The sequence below is a fragment of the Scatophagus argus genome, chromosome 5 (genome assembly GCF_020382885.2).
Source record: "Scatophagus argus isolate fScaArg1 chromosome 5, fScaArg1.pri, whole genome shotgun sequence".
In the NCBI taxonomy this organism is placed as follows: Eukaryota; Metazoa; Chordata; class Actinopteri; family Scatophagidae; genus Scatophagus; species Scatophagus argus.
The window spans coordinates 5,583,076-5,602,411 of NC_058497.1; the positions used below are offsets into that span (position 1 = coordinate 5,583,076).

At 40.9% G+C, this 19,336-nt stretch overlaps 2 protein-coding genes across 2 annotated transcripts; one reads left to right on the forward strand and one right to left on the reverse strand.

Annotated features, from left to right (window-relative positions):
* Positions 1-425: 425 nt before the first annotated feature.
* On the forward strand, positions 426-13,306 carry LOC124058878 (coatomer subunit beta'-like). The gene is made up of 22 exons (XM_046388476.1): positions 426-530; positions 1,084-1,221; positions 1,399-1,485; positions 1,916-2,042; positions 2,170-2,318; positions 2,734-2,880; positions 3,650-3,749; positions 3,863-4,005; positions 4,689-4,888; positions 5,898-6,008; positions 6,225-6,313; positions 6,422-6,528; positions 6,611-6,754; positions 6,892-7,022; positions 7,185-7,392; positions 7,624-7,734; positions 8,581-8,795; positions 8,928-9,020; positions 9,125-9,305; positions 9,460-9,531; positions 10,547-11,557; positions 12,178-13,306. Exons 1-22 carry the CDS (start codon positions 528-530, stop codon positions 12,265-12,267), a joined length of 3,657 nt encoding a protein of 1,218 aa, XP_046244432.1. The 5' UTR covers positions 426-527; the 3' UTR covers positions 12,268-13,306.
* mrps22 (mitochondrial ribosomal protein S22) lies at positions 12,577-18,377 on the reverse strand. The gene is made up of 7 exons (XM_046388477.1): positions 18,220-18,377; positions 17,470-17,792; positions 16,119-16,262; positions 15,380-15,463; positions 14,610-14,755; positions 14,338-14,446; positions 12,577-13,747 (listed from the first exon to the last, which is right to left on the reverse strand). Exons 1-7 carry the CDS (start codon positions 18,344-18,346, stop codon positions 13,655-13,657), a joined length of 1,026 nt encoding a protein of 341 aa, XP_046244433.1. The 5' UTR covers positions 18,347-18,377; the 3' UTR covers positions 12,577-13,654.
* Positions 18,378-19,336: the final 959 nt, after the last annotated feature.

The following is a 19,336-nucleotide window of genomic DNA, read 5'->3' on the forward strand; positions in this document are numbered from 1 at the left end:
TATTATTGTCAAATGTAAATCAAAGCAGGCTATTCATACTGCACCTATGTATACATACATAAACTCTATGCAAAGCACCCACTGTATGCATATATGATAGTTGTATGCATTGCCAATGCACACTCATTGCATTTCCTTGCATTATTTCTATTCTTTTTTACATCAACAGTTTGACTATTAGATACACAATTTATATTTATGTTATTGTCCATTGTACAAGTTGTTTTTATAACTAAACAAAAATATAACTATTATCATTATTATTAGTAACAATAATGATAATAATTTTGCCATTTGAATCTTGGGTAGGCCCAACATGAAGGTATGTAGCTTAATTTGCTTCATTTTTCAGAAGTCTATATCAGAGATTTATTGTAAAAACTCAATTCCGGAAGTTATTTAGGTTTTACTCTCGTTCGCTTGGTGATAAAACTTTCTTTACTAAGTTGCTCAGAAGCGCGACGTGGGCAGCAGCGAGGCCGGTCTCTTTACTAAACAGCGCCGCAGAGCCTCACTGACGTGGAAACATGGTAGGCGGAACAAACAAACATTCAAAACACTTTTACCACATCTTTGTTCGTTTGTCGATTGCTGTTTGGTACTCCTGTTGTCTGGGGAACGCGACACTGTGTGCGTGCAACATCTGTTCATAAACCGTAATACTAAAATTGAAAATATGCAAAATACACAGTATACATGCAACCGTATGCAACAGCGGGATCACAATATGAAGCATAATATCCATCAGCCCACTACTGAAAAGACAAATGGAAAGGGTAGAAATTCCCACTGACATGATTCGACTTGAAAGGACCCAGCCATTCTGCAGCCATGCATATAAAATGTGGAATGAGAAGTACCAACAGACACACCTCCTCCATAAGTATCCTCAAAACCTGAAATGAAATGTGACATGTTATTTCATATGTTTCTGCCTTACAAGATGCAAGTCGCTGAATTAAAAGTATATAATGTTTCAAAAGCATGGTGCTCACTCTTGAAAAGAAGATTATTGACAGCGGTTGATTGGTTACCTGATTATTCTGATGATTATTAATATCTTTCTTTTGCTACACCTTGCAGCCACTGCGGCTGGACATCAAGCGGAAGCTGACCGCTCGGTCAGACAGGGTGAAGAGTGTGGATCTGCACCCCACTGAGCCGTGGATGGTTGCCAGCCTCTACAGCGGGACTGTGGTGGTCTGGAACCATGAGACGCAGGTCACTATCAGCCAGTCACTTTCACAGTCCACCAATCGCTCCATCACTTTTTCAGTGACTCACCCCATCGTCTGTTTCACGAACACAGTCCATTCATATTCTTCATCAGAGCTTTTGATTGTCTGACGAAAGCAGAGTGTGCTTGCTGTTAATCTGGTTTGATTCCTGTGTGTGCAGACGATAGTGAAAAGCTTTGAGCTGTGTGACCTGCCTGTCAGAGTGGCCAAGTTTGTAGCCAGGAAACACTGGGTTATTGCTGGAGCAGTGAGTATTGTAATTTAGCACTGATAAAGTGTAAGCCGAAGTTCATGTCAGTTACCTTCCATTTCTGTATGCATTTAAATGACTTCGTAATGAAAATTTATCTTTTTTTTTTAGTATCTCTTTAGTCTCTTTATTATCCATCTGTAATAATGATTAGTTTTAACATGGGAGGTATTTTTATTGGGTTATTTATCCAACTGAAACACCTGTTCTAATCTTCTCCAGCCCTTTATAAACTGTTATATTTGTTCATGACACTGAGTGAAGATGCTGTGCAGTTTTATATGTCATGCACATCATTTTTTGCACAACTAACAAAACATTTGTGACAGTTCTAATGTCGGTGGCAGCTGCCATGGCCAGATAAATCTGTATTTTTGTGTTTTGTTTGGAGCCAAATGCGCTTGTCAAGCCCTGTGTCTGTCCCCAGGATGATATGCTGATCCGTGTGTTCAATTACAACACTCTGGAGCGAGTTCACATGTTTGAGGCTCATGCTGATTACATCCGCTGCATCGCTGTCCACCCTACGCAGCCCTACATCCTCACCAGTAGTGGTAGGAAAGGAGCACACACACTCACAAAAACACCATTTAATATGTTGTACCTAACTTGTGTAGGTTTAAAGCATTCAGTCTTCCTAAGTGTTTGTAGAAACGTATAGCATGCTGTGTGTGTTTTCAGATGACATGCTGATCAAGCTGTGGGACTGGGATAGAAAGTGGTTGTGCAGTCAGGTCTTTGAGGGGCACACTCACTATGTCATGGAGATTGTCATCAACCCCAAAGACAACAACCAGTTTGCCAGTGCGTCTCTGGACAGAACCATTAAGGTAAAAAAAAAAAAAAAAAAATGCATGCATGCACTCACACACATGCAAATGTTTGTAAGAACACCCATGAGAAAATTGCTGTAGGACACAAACAGAAAAAGGTGCTGCATGACAAAAAGGAGGGACAGACAGGGACGCTTTTTTCATATCTGGACGTAACAGGGTTCATGGGAAATGTGGTCTCCAGTTTGGGAAACAACAGCACTTCTTATGGGCTAGAGTCATTTCAAACAATGCCTCATTTGCTCATGTTCGCTATTTATAAAATGACGGTGATATACTGATGTTTACAGTGCTCCACAGAATCTAAAATTGTTCTAAAATACATCGGCTGTCGTTGCTTGCTCCCCGTCAGAGACTCTTTCACGTACGCGCTCTCTTTCTGAATGTTTCTGCTTTGCTTACTGTACCATAGGTGTGGCAACTGGGCTCCAAGACTCCCAACTTCACCCTGGAGGGCCATGAGAAGGGAGTGAACTGTATTGATTACTACAGTGGAGGAGACAAACCCTACCTCATCTCAGGGGCTGATGACCACCTGGTCAAGGTCTGGGATTATCAGGTACCAAAATTACTGTACAACAAAAAGAACTGCGGCATACATTTTATCTTGATGAAGTGTTTTTTCCTCATCATCAACTCTCTCCTGATTCATAAGTGGATGTCCAATACAGTCCTTATGCATTTTCTGTATGTATTTATCTTACTAAAAAAGACTGCACAGTTCACTGCAAGAAGAACAATAGAAACCAAAATGGAACTGTCATTCAGACAGCACGTTGAACAAATCCATTCATCATATCTCCGACTGTCCTTTACTCTCACATAATACGGAGTCTCTGAAAAGACGAATCTTTGCATTCTGAAAAAGTGTCTCAACAAAACCATAGTTGTAGAACAATGGGCATGTCTTTTGACCCACAGCTAATTGTTTGTTAATCGCACACAGACCTCTTCTTGTCAATTTTATTAGCATTCTTCCTTATTCGGTAACTGACTCCATAACTGGACCTGAGTGAACTTTGCATACTCAAGCAGTAGAAGTAATAGGTTTAGTTGACTCTGTTGTGAAAGCATTAACAGGAATGCAGTGACAATATTACATATGCAGTTTCAAAAACAAGCTTTTATATTCATTAAGTATTCCGAAAACAAAATATCCAGTTGTGTCAAAGATGCATTAAATATGTGACTTAAAACTTAACAGTTTTAAGCAGATAGCATGTGCATATGTTCCTTATGTGAATATTCAAGGTTGCATAGTACTGACTGGCTTTTAGGAAGCATAGTGATGAGTGTGTGTGCCGTGTGCCTTTGTCTTCATCTTCCAGAATAAAACCTGTGTTCAGACCCTGGAGGGTCACACCCAGAACGTAACCTGTGTTTGTTTCCATCCTGAGCTGCCAATCACCCTCACAGGCTCTGAGGATGGTGGGTTTGTGGTTTTTGATCAAACATTTCAAAGATACACAAACACAAAAAATCCGTAGCACAAAATCAGTGCAGCGACCTGGTTCGGTTTGATCTCTGTGTTGTTTCCTCAGGTACTGTTCGGATGTGGCACTCCAACACCTACCGACTAGAAAACACGCTGAACTACGGCATGGAGAGGGTGTGGTGTATATGTGGCCAGCCTGGCTCCAACAGTGTGGCTATAGGCTATGATGAGGGAAGCATCATCATTAAGGTACAGTGATGTTATTTTATACTCTATATCTCCCACAAAGCTACCAATGTTTCTGTGTTTTTCCTAATTCTCCAGGTAGATGACTGAAATAACAAACTGACCAATTCCAAAAGAACCACACTGTGATGACACAGTGATAGGAGCAAGAAGATGTGAGCCGGTCAACTCAGAAAGTGTTCAAAATCAACACATTTTTAGAACTGTTATCATTTAGTTGGTGCAGTTTTTCCCAATTTCATTATTCAACCACTTCCAACTTTTGATTGAGGTCCAATCAGTGGGTTCTTGAAAGCCCCCCTTTTGTCAGTAGGGCCCCAGGAATGGCAGCTGGGACTTAGCTGGGACATATAATGTGTGCAATGTCTTGTTAAAGAAATATTCAAAGTGAAACTATACACAACGGCTCGGGTTATTAAAATCCCCAAATCCCCAAGGAAATAAAGGACATGACCTCTTTGTACTCAGCGTTAGTATAAATCATCCAGTCATATAATGCAGCCTCAGTTAGAATACATTATACAGCAGATTGTGTAAGGTAAAAGAATATTTGTTGTCTTGTAATATTAGATTGGTGCTCTGTCCATTTCCTGAGCCATCCTTTCCCATCCATGTATTGCTTAGTAACTCTTTTACCACTTTTCTTCTTTTTCTTCCCACCTTTCTCCTCTCCCTCTCTGCCTCAGCTGGGTCGTGAGGAGCCGGCCATGTCCATGGACTCCAGTGGGAAGGTCATATGGGCTCGCCACTCCGAGGTGCAGCAGGCCAACCTGAAGGCCATGAGTGAAACTGAGATCAGGGATGGAGAGAGGCTGCTTCTGCTTGTCAAAGACATGGGCAGCTGTGAGATCTACCCCCAGACCATCCAGCACAGCCCCAACGGGAGGTGAGATGGTGGTGCGCTGTGGGTGGAAGTAGTGGTGATGTTAAAATCTTAGAAGTGCACACTAAAATGGTTGTAAATGTTCTTTCCTTTCCCTGTTACTAAAGTGTTGTGGTTGCTTTATCACATCTAGTCTTATACTTAGGTATAATATGATCATTTTAATTTGGCAGTGAACATACACCATACAGACAAAAGTGTTGGGACACATGACCATTATAACAAAAGGGACGTTAATGACATAGCATTCTAAATACATAGACAGCTTTGCAACTATAACAGCTTCCACTCTTCTGGGAAGGCTTTCCAGTGGGAATGTTTGCCCACTCATGCAGTAGAGCGTTTGTGAGGTCAGACACTGATGTTGGACTAAAAGGCCTGGCTCACAATCTCTGTTCCAGTTCATCCCAAAGGTGTTGGATGGGGTTGAGGTCAGGACTCTGTGTGGGCCAGTCAAGTTCTTCCACACCAAACTCATCCAGCCATGTCTTTATGGACTTTGCTTTGTGCACTGCAGTCATGCTGGAATAGAAAAGGACCTTCAACAAATTGTTGCCACAAATTTGGAAGCATAGCATTGTCCAAAATGTGTTGGTATGCTGAATCATTAAGATTTACCTTCACTGGAACTAAGGGGCCAAGCCCAACACTTATCTGAGACGTAATGCAGTTAAAAATGAAAATATAATGTTGGATTGTGACAATATAGTTCAATTACACAAAACACATTTTATCCATTTCTGAGAGTCGTGATGGTTTTAATGCCACACAATAACTTTGCATTGTAATATATGAAATCTCTCCTTGTGATGTTCCATTTATCTACATATCTGATAATTTTGAGCACCTTGAGCAAATTATGGATAGTTTTTACATGACTTGGAGTAACAGCGCACCAAGATTTTGTTGGTAATATGACCAAATTCCTCACCAGTCTCTGAGAATTGTGTCATCAACCTCAGTTGAGGTTTTGAAATATAATTATGTGTTTTGTGTCTTAATGAATTTGCAGATTTGTAGTGGCATGCGGAGATGGGGAGTATATCATCTACACCGCCATGGCCCTGAGGAACAAGAGCTTTGGCTCAGCTCAAGAGTTTGTTTGGGCACATGACTCCTCACAGTAAGTCCTAATCCTGAAAACCCGAAAGGTATAGTTTGACCTTTCCTTGCAGAGCGTTAGATGGGAAGGTTTATATCACTCTGATATAAGATTGTTGATTTACTCGTCTTTTGTCCAAAAGCAACTAAAGGTATTTCCCAAAATGTAAAACTATTCCTTTAACACGTTATAACTGTAATGTGGAATTATATTTATATATGTACTTTATTTTAATAGGTATGCCATCAGGGAAGGCAACCATATGGTGAAAATATTTAAGAATTTTAAACAGAAGAAGGCTTTTAAACCTGAATTTGGCGCTGAAGGTGAGGTTTATTTTTCATATTTTGTCATTTAACAGTTATTTTGTGTGTGGATACAGTATGTTTATCTAAATGTTTGTATGTAACGCTTAACATCCTTCTGTCCCTCAGTGATCTTTGGTGGTTTCTTACTGGGAGTCAGGTCAAACAGTGGCCTGGCCTTCTACGACTGGGAGAGTAATGAACTAATTCGGCGTATAGAGATCCAACCTAAACATGTGAGTCATACTGTTGCAGTTCTTAAATTGTACTGCAGTCTGTCTGTTGTTCTCTTATAATACCTCACCTTCCTGCCTTTAGATCTGCTGGGCTGACTCTGGGGAGCTCGTGTGTATCGCCACGGACGAGTCCTTTTTTGTGTTGCGCTACCTCCCAGAGAAAGTGGCATCAGCTCAGGAGTCCAAGGAAGAGATGACCGATGATGGGATAGAAGACGCCTTCGAGGTCAGAGACTTGGAGTAGTGTATTTTCTGAACGACTGTAAAGGGATTTAATTTAGGGAACGTAAACCAATTATTAAGAAATTTTGGCTATTAATTCCAGTGATTATTTGTGTCTTTCATGTTGTTCCTACTGAGCAGGTGCTGGGGGAGGTTGCAGAGGTGGTGAAGACTGGGGTTTGGGTTGGAGACTGCTTCATCTACACTAGCTCCCTTAACAGACTAAACTATTATGTCGGAGGAGAGATCATTACCATCGCTCACCTTGACAGGTATGATGCACATATACATGTGAATTTAAGTATGGCAGCAAGAATCAAGTCTATTTGGTGTCTCATAAAATTCTCTTGCTATCCATTTTAATCCAATAAATTAAAAATACTCTAAAAAATTCTCAAAAAAGAGCTTTAAAACTGGTCTTTTTCCACATCCAGGACCATGTACTTGCTGGGCTACATCCCAAAGGATGATCGTCTCTACCTCGGAGACAAGGAGCTGAACATCATCAGCTACTCCCTGCTGCTGTCAGTGCTAGAATACCAGACAGCTGTCATGAGGAAGGACTTTAGCACAGCTGACAAGGTTCTACCCACAATCCCCAAGGAGCAGAGGATCAGGGTAGCCTACTTCTTGGAAAAACAGGTACATTTGTCCTCCAACTTTATGTGTGTATGTATGTCTGCTTTTCCTTCTGCTTGACGATAAATTCCAGACCTTGATGTATGCATAATTTGCAGAACATCAGACAGCCAAAATTTTTGTGTTTCGTTTAGAATTCATTTACCATGGGAATGGTTTTGCTTGTGTAAAAACAGGAGCACAATGCGATGAAAACGATTAGGACAGTTTTTTGGGGTTTCTCCTGTTGTGTAGGGCTTCAGACAGCAGGCTCTGGCAGTGTCCACTGACCCAGAACACAAGTTTGATCTGGCTCTGCAGCTGGGAGACGTCAAGATAGCCTATCAGCTGGCTTTGGAGGCCGAGGTGAGTATGCACAGGATAAAAGCCCAGACCCCTACTACATAAAGGATGTACTACAAAATAATTGCCAGTAAAACATGCATGCTAACATGCCTACAGTTATGATACTAACATGTTGATGTTAAGCATGTATACAATGAACAGTCAAAACATTAAACCATTGACAAAGGAAGTCAATAACATTGATCATCTCTTTGCAATGCAATGTTGTGTCTGAGCTGCTGACCAAGTACACTTCCTTAAGGCAACAGAATTTCCTGATGGCTGGACACCCACCCAGCAGGACAATTCACCCCACCACACTGCAAAAGAATGTTCAGGAAGGCATGAGGAACATGAAAAAAAGCTCACCACCAACCTGACACTAATCTCAACCCACAGACCCAAATCAGTCACAGTTTTAAAATGTTGTCAGTGGTTTTAATGTTATGTTTATCATCTTAGTCAAACCTGTTCTCATGCTATCATTTGCTGTAGTATTAGTAGTAAATTCAGCACACCTGATGTGGATGATGTAATTAGTTTTTCAGATAAAATTAAGTATTGAACAAAACATGTACTGTGTCTATAGAGGTCTAGTCCATTTCTCACATTTCCCCTTTTGGAGGAACTTTGCACATTTTACAGTTTATATTATCATTTAAAAATCAAAATTCCTTTTTAATGATTTCCTTTCATAAGAGGCTGTGTAACATGACGGATCATGTATGTATAATCTTTTATGGTGAGTCACAACCCAGACCTCCCACACTCAGTAAGTGCTTCACAGTGTATTGTTGTTGTTCATGCTTTTCCTCCTGTGATAATCCTCTGTCCTGTCCCTGGCACCTTGGCATGTGGGGGCTCCAGTCAGAGCACAAATGGAAGCAGTTGGCAGAGCTCGCAGTTACAAAGTGCCAGTTTAGCTTGGCCCAAGAGTGTCTGCACCAAGCTCAGGATTATGGGGGATTATTGCTGTTGGCCACTGCCTCAGGCAACACCGACATGGTGGGCAAACTGGCTGAGGGGGCAGAGAGGGATGAGAAGACCAACGTGGCCTTTTTGACCTACTTCCTGCAGGGAAGGTGAGTGGAAAAGAATGAGTGGGGTGGGGTGGGGTGGGGTGGCGGGGGGAAGGGAACTATATTTAATTTATTTATGTATATTTATTACATCTGTTTATTTTTTGTCATACCAACTTTTTCATGTTTGCCCAGATTGGAAAAATGTCTGGAGCTTCTCATCAAAACAGACCGGCTGCCAGAGGCTGCTTTTCTGGCAAGAACATATCTACCCAGCCATGTGTCAAGGTAAAGTTGTTTCTATGGAGTGCACTGCATTCTGTCTCAGTGTACTGCTGTGTGTGTGTGTGTGTCGCATATGTGGTGAGCTGCATGTGCTTTCCTTCCTCCAGGGTGGTGAGGCTGTGGAAGGAGAGTCTGTCCAAGGTCAACCAGAAGGCAGCAGATGCTCTGGCTGACCCCACCCAGTACGGCAACCTGTTCCCTGGCCTCCAGCAAGCCCTGCTGGCTGAGCAGTACCTGAAGGAGACTCACATCAGGGTCAGACCAGCTGCAGAATACCCACTCATCATGGTCAGTGGAAGTGCTTTAAAACTTTAATAGATCAATTAGTTATTTTATCCAAAATGCACAGCACTAGGGTCGTTGCATGGTCGTTGCTGCATAAGTTGAAAAATGTCATTATTGAATTATTAGAATTAACTGTTTCTGTCACTCTACTCTTCAGCCAAATGAAGACCGTAATGTTCTGGAGGAATCTGCAGGATGTGGGTCCAGAGGAAAGATCACTGAGCCACAGGTGAGGACCAGAACATGCACCTCTACGTGATTTGTTATATCAACATGTCGCTTCTTTAACTGATCTTGTCAGCAAAAATTGGACACTAAAGCGACTACTGACTGAATATCTAGATTCAAAACAGGCATTGGACTTCTTCTGCCTTCGGTGGTGGCAAGAATAAAGTCTCATATATACTTTGAAACAAATCTTGGTCATAGTCATTGTTCCTGCTGTCGTTACTGATTTCCTTTCCAAGCATGATTCTATTGTAGAGGGGTGAGGGACAAAATAAGAGTTCAGCCAAAGCTAATATGACAGCAGTCTGACTTTGACAAATCAAGTGGGTATCTATCTAAAATTACAGTCTATTTATTACTAGCCTTCAGTCACAACTCACCAGGGAGGGTCAGTCTCGGAAAACTCAAAGAGAGAATTTTCTTCTCTGGAAAGGCCTTAATTTTGGAAGATTTGGCTAAATCATGGTGCTGAAGCCTCGTAATAGTTATTGCTATATTAATTGCTGAACTTGAGAATCAATGTTTGTATGGAACGAATTGATGTTGCATTTAAAATAATTTAGGGCCTCTTTATGGAACAATTACAGTGACCAAAAAGCAGCGGGTTAAGGGAGTATTGCGCTAAAGCTATATTCACTCAAGCTGTATCCATTTGTAACCCTCCATTTTACATTCATGTATTGGAATTTACAGTAAATGTGGAGTGAGCATTTCTGGAGAAAGACAGAAAACTTGAGTCTCATTGCCATGTCAACATTGTCAACAACATTGAAGTCTGGGTTAGTGGCTCAGTCTGAGCCACCTAAGATGCTGGGATTGGACAACCTGGGAATGAAATTCAACAATCAACTATCTTTATCTACAGTCAATCATCCAACCTTTAAGTAAAAAATCCAAAAGATTCTTCCACCACTGATTGTTTCAATGTACATATAGCTGTGTGAGTGTTGAATGAAGATAGACTTGTGGACATATCCTTTACTAAATAATTATGATTCTTCTTGTTTTATATACAGGAAGTAGTGAAGAGCATGAATGAAAGGGTAATGGTAGCAGCAGTAATGGAGGCGGCACCTGTAGAAACAGCAGCTGAACTCATTCCACTAACACCAGAGATCAGTGATCCTGTTAGAACAACAGAAGAAGAATCCCTCCCAACAGCAGCATCCCCTCCTCCTGTCACAGTAACAGAAGAGCATGCTGAACCAGAACAAGCACACTCTGCATCTTCTGAGAAGGACACCATCACTAAATCAGAGGAGGTTTCCGTTTCTGTAGAGGAAGACATTTTAGAGTCTACCACAGAGATGACCCCCACAGAGCCAGAGATGGCACAATCCAGTCCCAGTGAAGATGCCAGATCATCAGCTGAGACCGATGTTCAAGATATCTCTCCAGCAACTGATACTATATCTGAGACAACATCAGAAACCATCATGGCAACAGAGACAAGTGAGACAGTGGCAACAAAAAACATAGCAACAGAGGATGTCCTAGTTAGCACTGGTCTGACACTCGATACTGATATAACAGAATCTGTAGCCACTGGGGAAATGCCTGTTTATCAAGAACTGAAAACAAGTATCATCCCGTCAGAAGCACTAAGCATCATAGATACAGCGGCAGAGGAGACTCATGTTACTGAGGAACTGCTTTCAGAAACAGAACCATTAACCATAGCAGTGGAGGAGCTCATCTCCTTTGAAAACACAGCCGGTTCAGTGGTTGTGCCTGTTCAAGTCCAGACTTTTCCAGATTTGTCATTTGATCCACTGCTAGACCCGCTCGGAGATACAATGCCACTATTGAAAGCAGTTGCAGCACAAGAACCAGAACAAGAGGAGCGAACCACAGCACCTCCAGTAAAGCCCAAAGACAACCTGGAGCCTGCTGTGCCTCTCCAGGCAGAGCCCGAGGTTTTATCCCGAGTAGCAGCTCCGGCAGAGGGGAAGTCAGCAGGGCAAGAGGCAGGTACTGAGGGAGCCGAGGAGGCCGCAGAGGACCTGGAGGCAGAGCTGAATGAAGAGGTAAACATCCATTTTTAACCCTAGGGCAAAAATGTACTATTAATGGCACATTTATTAGATTTAGATTTATTCTGCAATAAAATAAATAACTACATATAATATATGCTGTAGTAGGTATGAGAGTTTCCTACAGATCCAAAATATAGAAGTGCTTCAACTATCAGTCAGTGATGGCCAGAAGGTCAGAATAGGGAGTTTGTGACAAGGAGGTCATCAGGTCAGTAAAGCCGGGTGGGGAAAGTGAAAAAGCAAAGCTTTGATCGGGGGAAGGAAAATTCGTGTATTGGAACATCTCAGGACAGAATAAGTACAGGAACAACCAACTAGTAAAAATTAGAAAATAGGATAGAAACTATAGTGTATTAAATACTAAAAATAGAGATGCACCGATAGACTGGCCATGGACCAGAATCGTCACTGTGCTAATAATAATTTCTGTAATTATGAAAGTAAAATTTTGCATTCAAGAAAAGTTCATTTTTGTTTGTATCTGGTGTCAATTATAAAAATCAGAATCAGCCAACAAAATTGCAATCAATGCACCTCTAGTATATATTGATCAACTTTTCCTGTAATCTTTTCCTTTTGTTTTCCACCCATGCATTTTTTTCTCCCTTTAGGCCCTGGATGATCTGGATATGGACAGTTTTGACCTGGAAGAAATTGACACCACAGATGTTAACCTGGATGAGGATTTTTTGGGTGAATAGAAAGGGAAATCTTCCACAAGATAAATTCTTCAGTTTTTTCAATGACCAAAGAAAAAAAGAGCTGTTTTCCATGACAATGATAAGCTGTCAACAGACTAAAATACCTTATCTGCTTTGTATACATTTGTGGCTGTGCAGAACTAAATATTTCAAAAGTACGACTCTAAGAAGGCAGGTTAATCAGCCTTGATAAACAGGCTGTGTTTAAATCTTATCTGGGAGACCACACCCATGCAGTGCCTTTCTGTACTAAAAGTAATCAATGGTAGATTGAAAGGAAAAAAAAAACTGTCAGAGAGAATACTGGGATAAGAAATAGAAAAGCTTGTGTGTTTATTTAGGAATATGGGATACATTTAAGCAAAGGTATCCAAATCAAGACTGTTGCGGCATTCCATTACCTTTTTTACATTAAATATTTTGTATTTTAACAATACATTGACTATCATTACAGTTTTTGTTAGAGCTCTTTCACATCACTAACTTATCAGTTTGCAGTAAAATGTTTCATGGGTAGAATGCTTCACCAACCGACTGCAATGTGCACAACACAAAAAAATAATAATGGTATCTTTTTCCAGTGTAACACCACTGTTGATCAGGGTGTAATCCAAACCCCAAAGCAATTCTTGAAGTTTGAACATTGCTTTCATTGTTGAAGTAAAATCTACCATTTTCTAATATTCATGATGGATTTTAGCTCATAAAAGCAATATTCTTGAATTTCTACCTGGGACAAGGCTGTTTGCATTTTCTGAATGCCATAATTTTTAGAAAAATGTATTCAACACTGTTGATCAAGCCCAAGATTTAAACAAATCTCATTTGGTTATAGTCAGTGTCTTTATTACCTTTGCTTGCTGTAGTTTGGTTCATATTTACTTCTCAAAACTTGTATCGACTCTTACTGCAGCTCTGGGTTTATCAGATAAACTGACATGAAATACATTTGTTACAGATGTTTTTTTAAAGGCTGTTTGGATGTTACTGTGTACCTGGACTTGAGAAGTGAATTTTATCAATAAAGTCTTCCATGACATCAGGTTATTTTACTCCAACAATGCCTCACACAAATACAAAGGTCTTTACTTTGTTATGTACATCATACACAACAACACACCATGTTGACTCAGGGGCCCCAAATCAAATACAAACATTCAGTAAGAGCATTTTCTTGTTATTTCTCTACATGGATAAATGACAAACCTTGTGCATCTTAACAGTCCATTTGAAAGCTGATTCTTCAGATTCAGGTTGAAGGCTCTGAAGCAAAGGAGCACATATGACCCTTTGACCCAATAGTGAAAGAAAACAAAACTGTCTGTTTTCAGTGATGTTCCTCAGGTTTGTCAGTGAATTTGGATATTTCTATCTAGGAGTGCGCCAGTCAGGCAGCAGAGCTCTTAGCAGTCATCTGTTCATATGCCTGCAGGGCCAGCTCGATGTAACCTGCCCTCTGGGACTCCTTCTGGGCATAGATCTGTGGGGAGAAAGGTCAGAGGTCAGCCTAATGGAGGAGAGAAAGGTCAGCCCAATTACTTCAAGGTTGGTGCTGTATAAGAAAAAAATAGCTCAAAGTACAATCACGGTATTAATTTTTTTTCGAGGCAGACTAACAAAGCACAGCTAAGTTTGTGCCCCACAATCAAGCGTTACTAAATGAAAGGTCTTGTGTGATAGTGAACTGTAGCGGAGAGACGCACACACACACACCCATGTCTCCTGCTGCTAACCTTTCACATTAAATGGCTGTCATTCTCAATGTCCCTCCCCTTGGCTTCAAGGCCTGAGGGATGTGAGTGCTAATAAGACCTGATGTGTCCCAGGTTTGGCCTTGCAGTTCCCACACAGGAGACAAACCCAATCCTCTCACATGGGAAACCTTAGATGAGACAGCCTTCATTTGACCTTTCAAGATCTACACAGACTCCTGATTTACTCTAATGCCTGAGGGACGCAATTTACATGACCTGGACAATATCTGAATCAAATGGCAAAACATAATATACACAGAGCTCCATGTGACCAGATTTCACTCACAGATTTCTTGCCGTGGTTATGTGTTCTCACCTTTACCAAGTCTGTGCCAGTGGCTTGCTGTCTGGCAGCTTCCTGGGCTGACTCACTGTGCGGGTAGACCATGTGGAACAGAGACACTAGGCTCACAGCATCCTGGAGCCTGGAAACAAACACAAACACAAACACACACACACACTGAGGTCGCAGCTCTTTGTCAGTAAGTTCAGTGGCTGGCGTGACCTAAGTCGCTTTAAGATCAGATTACATTGTCAATAAACACATATGTTCCAGCCTGAACATTAATTTCACACACACAAACTCACAGATATTTATTCAGCATGTCCACTATGAGCCCATCCACCCTGCGAGAATTGACCAGGTACCAAACCATGCCTCCAAAATGTCTGGTGGAGCGCAGCAGCTCATATTTGCTGTGCTTGTCAAGGTCCTCATAGGTGGCTGTATGTACCTAAAAACATGGTGTGTAGAATTAATTAGTATAAGATAATCCTTTATTGATTCCCAAAGGGGAAATTCAGATATTGCAGAATCCCAGGACAGAATAAGTACAGGAATATACTAAAGACAAAATATACATTAAATATACAGACATACAAGTAGACTATTATTTATTATATACTTAAAACAGAATATACATGTACAGGAGTGGTGCAGTACTGTCCTAAAGCACATAGAGCAGTACACAATCAGAGGTGCATGAGGGGGGGGGTCAGGCAAAGTCTCTAATAGAGGTGGTGAAACCTCTGCCTATAACATAAGATGAGAATCAGTTTAATGGTAAACCCCTAGATGGCTCCAAAGGCTAAGGCTAAAGGCTAAAAATAAGCTGCCAGTCCTGACTTCAACAGGCTAACTGGATCACTATATAATTCATAATCCTAACTTCACTGGATGTTGTAGATGCTCAACACAGTGCCCAGCAAACATTCCAATCCACACTTGTGCACTCCATATCAAATGACCCAAAGATAATATAGAAAGTGGGTGGAAATTTCAGGGTTTAACAGGCTATATACATTTCAGTGCAGTTGGTGATGAGGTCAAACGAACAGGAAAATCAATGTCACCTTACCCTGATGTATTCTGAAGAGTCTGGTTCAAACTGGACCAGACACACGTTCAACACATCCTCATGACGGTCCTGGGAAAACACCATCTGACAGAGAGATATAAACGTTAAAAGCCTCTAGACACTCACTGGACACCCACACATTTGTTTTCAATTATTTTGCCTGATTAGACTCTTCTTAGGAATGTATTCACAGACCTCGCCATGTCAAGGTCTGTGAATCCCGTCCCAGGGAAGACGGGTTACACAAGTGAATTTAGATCCACATTAGTATCTTAGTAATGCCAAGGTTTTAGGGGTATTCATAGTGATCACGGTTTGTGATGCCCTGCCAGTGCAGCCTCAACTCATCTCACACAGTAGAGTAACTGAATATAACCAAAGGTATGACGTTTACGATGGTAAACAGTGTAATGATCGCACAAACTCAGGATTTAACTTTATAGAGTAAAGTGTAGAGGAAAGAAAGCAAAAAAGCTGGAGGAGGTAATTAATAATACTATTTATAATACTAATTAAGTAATTTAGAAATTAAGTTCACTGCCCCCAAAGAGAGGAGTCATTTTCAACTCCACAAATCTCCTGGGCCCTAGTATAGCATAGGCAAAGACAAAGTTTCAGTGTCATGTGTCTTAATTTCAATCCTTGTCTTTATACCACCACTCAGATCAGCATGGTATAACTGGAGGAGGCAGCAGGCAAAGAGAAGAATAATCTCCAATGATCATCAGTCTTTTCCTACCTTGAGGTTCTCCTCCTTGAAGAGGAGAGGTGCTGTGATGTTGCGCCCGCCCTTGGGGAAGTAGACCTGAATGAGCCGGTCTCTCTCCTCCCAGGTTGCCTTCCTAAGGGTCCCATTGGGCTCCCGTACAACAATGAACCTCTCCTGAAGAGAAAACAAATGACATAGAATGAGGATATATTTGAGCTTGTGCCAAGTCCATTAGTCTTGTATAGTTTCTGTGCTGAGTTAATAGTCTGCATAGTCCTTGTGCATTATATATATAGTCCTGTGCATTGTGTATAGTCTTGCGTCGGTTCATACTATGTACAGTGTTGTATTTAATTTATAGTGTAGCACCTGGTCCGTGGAGGAACACGGTGTCATTTCACTCTTCACTATTGTAAACAGCTGAAATGACGATAAAAACCTCTTGACTTAAACTTAATTTTGTTTCATCAAACTAAATTTAAAACTGCTGGATACTGTAAAAGTGCAAGTCAAAGGTAAAAAAAAAAGAAAAAAACAACAACTGAGCAGCAATGGCATGTTCAGACAGAAAGCATATAGTTTTCTGTACATCTAGATTGTACACAAAGCCAATCAAAAGACACAAAGTTGCATCTATTTGCAAACAGGAGGCACAAATGGCACACCACAAATACACAAAATTAAGTTATTCATCTCATGTGCTTCAGTTGAAAATATTCAACCGCAGCAAAAAAAAAAAAAAATTAAAAAATGTGTGACTTATTAGAGTGTTTTGGGGCGTGTACCAGGTGGAGCAGAGGTAACATTTCCTACTGTCAAATGTTTATGTATTGTTGTAAGCATACTGTTGACTGAAGGTGAAATGTAAATTACTGTATGAATGTACAGAGAGAACAGAGGAAAACGAGGAGAGTGAACCTGCGTCTTTGTTGAGGGTTGAGTTCAGACACCAGCTGAAATGAATTCAAACACATCCTCGTCCCCAGGTGCTCGCTAGCTTGCGGCTAACGCATGCAGAGTATTCTGGCCGTTCAGGGCAAATAAACACTAATGTGGGTAACATGAATAAAAACAAACGGCCCTGTGATAAAACACATAAAAGTAATGCAAGCAAAACTCCTCTCTGCTTCCTGCCAACTGACCGACTTTCCGAAACTCAACGCACTCCTGTGCACGAGTAATGCGAAATATGTGAGCAGCTACCCAGCTTACTGAGTAGAAGCTGAGCCTGAACAGTCCTCTACCTGCAACATTCGTCAGTCTTAAAAACTCTAGCTTAAAACCTACGCAGACTCATTAGACTGTGGCACGAGTCAAGAAATCACCCATCTTACTGCCAGTTACATACACACACACACCAAATAAAACACCATGTGGCTACCCTGTGTGGGACGGTGAAGGTGATGTCTGTGAAGACGTATTTGGCTGTATCCATGCCATCCAGGATCTTGTCCTCAGACAGAACATCACTGATGGGCTTCCTCTCTGGCAGGACGGGGGGCATCTGCAGCAGTTTCTTGGCCTGTTCTGCGGCTACCTCTGTAGCCTTCTGCAGCTGCTCATCAGTCATGAGTTTATACGTAGGTGGCTTCAGCTTCTGCTTAATGGGTCGGAACACTTTCTGCAGGTCCAGGCCTGTTATCGTGGTGAGGATGTCCTGTACAGCTGGATCTGAGAACTGGAGCTTGGTGCTGTCCGAAAAGTCTGGATAAAAAGTGACACTAGTTAATAACTTGCACAAAGTACAGATCTGTAAATGTAAGCGCTCAAAGTTAACGAAGGCGTTGCAAAAGAATACAGACCAGACTCTTAATAAATTATGGTTTTCATGTTAACGCTATGAACACGCACACTATTAATATTACAGTTGATTTACACAGCTTGATTACACACTTCATCAACTACCATAATGCCGCATTTATGCAAACACTCTAATAAATTGCAATACATAGCAAAAATTGTTCTATACAGTGTATATCTTTGCTAACTGGTAAGACAATCTTAAACTGGCAGATTTCTTAGTCTGACACCCGCACAGGACGTACCGAAGCTAACGAGACACGCTGCAAGGTCAGTATTATAGTTAAGAAAATAAGTAAATTACAGTGATATTTGTTGCATTAATACATACTGTTATCTTGTGTCCCACTGCAAAGCGTCCTGACGCTACACCTGACCAACATTTGCTTGTTCGTTTGGACATTTTTCACCCAAGAGTAGCTCCGTAACAAACACCGTGCTGTACCGAGCGCCGCCATGTTTGCTATTACCTCATCAATGCGACATGACCTTTTACCTTCTATACCCAAGCGCTGATGGGATATGTAGTATATGTATAGGCTGCACTTGCCATTTATTTATTTTTCTTTCTCGCGGCCTGTCATGGGCCATTTTGTCAACAGAGAAATAAACAAAACAAGCAAACATAAAAGAGAGACTTTTGGTTTTCAGAGCTGCTCAGCCTTTTATCTGCGGCCCTTTTTATGTACCCTAAAGGTTCTTTAACAACACGAGGCAAACATTTTTATGAGTTTTTTAAAAGTTCAGAACAAGACATACAACACGGAACAATAACAGATGAACAACTGTAAAATAACAACAGGCAACAAGTCATTATAATATTGGACCTTTCAAAGCAAGTTAGAAATTAATTTGTACAAATATTATTCTGTTCTGGGACAAATTCTTGTAATGCCTCTGTACTGGCATTTGAACCTCACTTTCAATGAAATGATATTGTGTAAATAAATTGAAGAAAAGAAAGAAAAATTAAAGGAAGAAATTATATTCTAGTCACCAGGTGGCACTGTGCTACCAAATATCCAGAAAGCCTGCAGTGTCTGCACAAGAAGATCATCAATGAAGTGCGGGGCAGTTCAAGGTAGTGCTCATTTGTACATATTGTGTGTTTCTATCAGAGTCTCACAGCCTCTTTTGTCTATCTCCTGCATGGCTCAACTCTGTGTAGCCGACACACATTCCTAAGTTGTCATTACATTGTGTTCTTGAATTGACTGATAACTTTAACATCTGTCTGGATGACAACAACTGTGCTGAGTTAAACACTCCACTTATAGAGAAACTCAGAAATGTGCACTTCCAAACACCTATCCATTGACTTAATATAAACTTTTTAAACAAATTTATTAGTGTTTAACGTGTAACCAATGCTGAAGTACAGGTATCCGTGATCATATCAATCTGTAGATCATTTGTGTCAAGTAACAATAAGAGGTTATTCAGAATCA

Excerpts from the sequence above, each read along its gene's own strand:
- LOC124058878 (XM_046388476.1), top strand. Across the intron at positions 6,314-6,421 it reads ACCTGAATTTGGCGCTGAAG|TGATCTTTGGTGGTTTCTTA; the intron begins GTGAGGTTTATT and ends TCTGTCCCTCAG. Across the intron at positions 11,558-12,177 it reads AGGCAGAGCTGAATGAAGAG|GCCCTGGATGATCTGGATAT; the intron begins GTAAACATCCAT and ends TTCTCCCTTTAG.
- mrps22 (XM_046388477.1), bottom strand. The coding sequence starts at position 18,346 with ATGGCGGCGCTCGGTACAGCACGGTGTTTGTTACGGAGCTACTCTTGG. Across the intron at positions 17,793-18,219 it reads CAGTGGGACACAAGATAACA|ACTTTTCGGACAGCACCAAG; the intron begins GTATGTATTAAT and ends CTTTTTATCCAG. Across the intron at positions 15,464-16,118 it reads TCAAGGAGGAGAACCTCAAG|ATGGTGTTTTCCCAGGACCG; the intron begins GTAGGAAAAGAC and ends TCTCTCTGTCAG.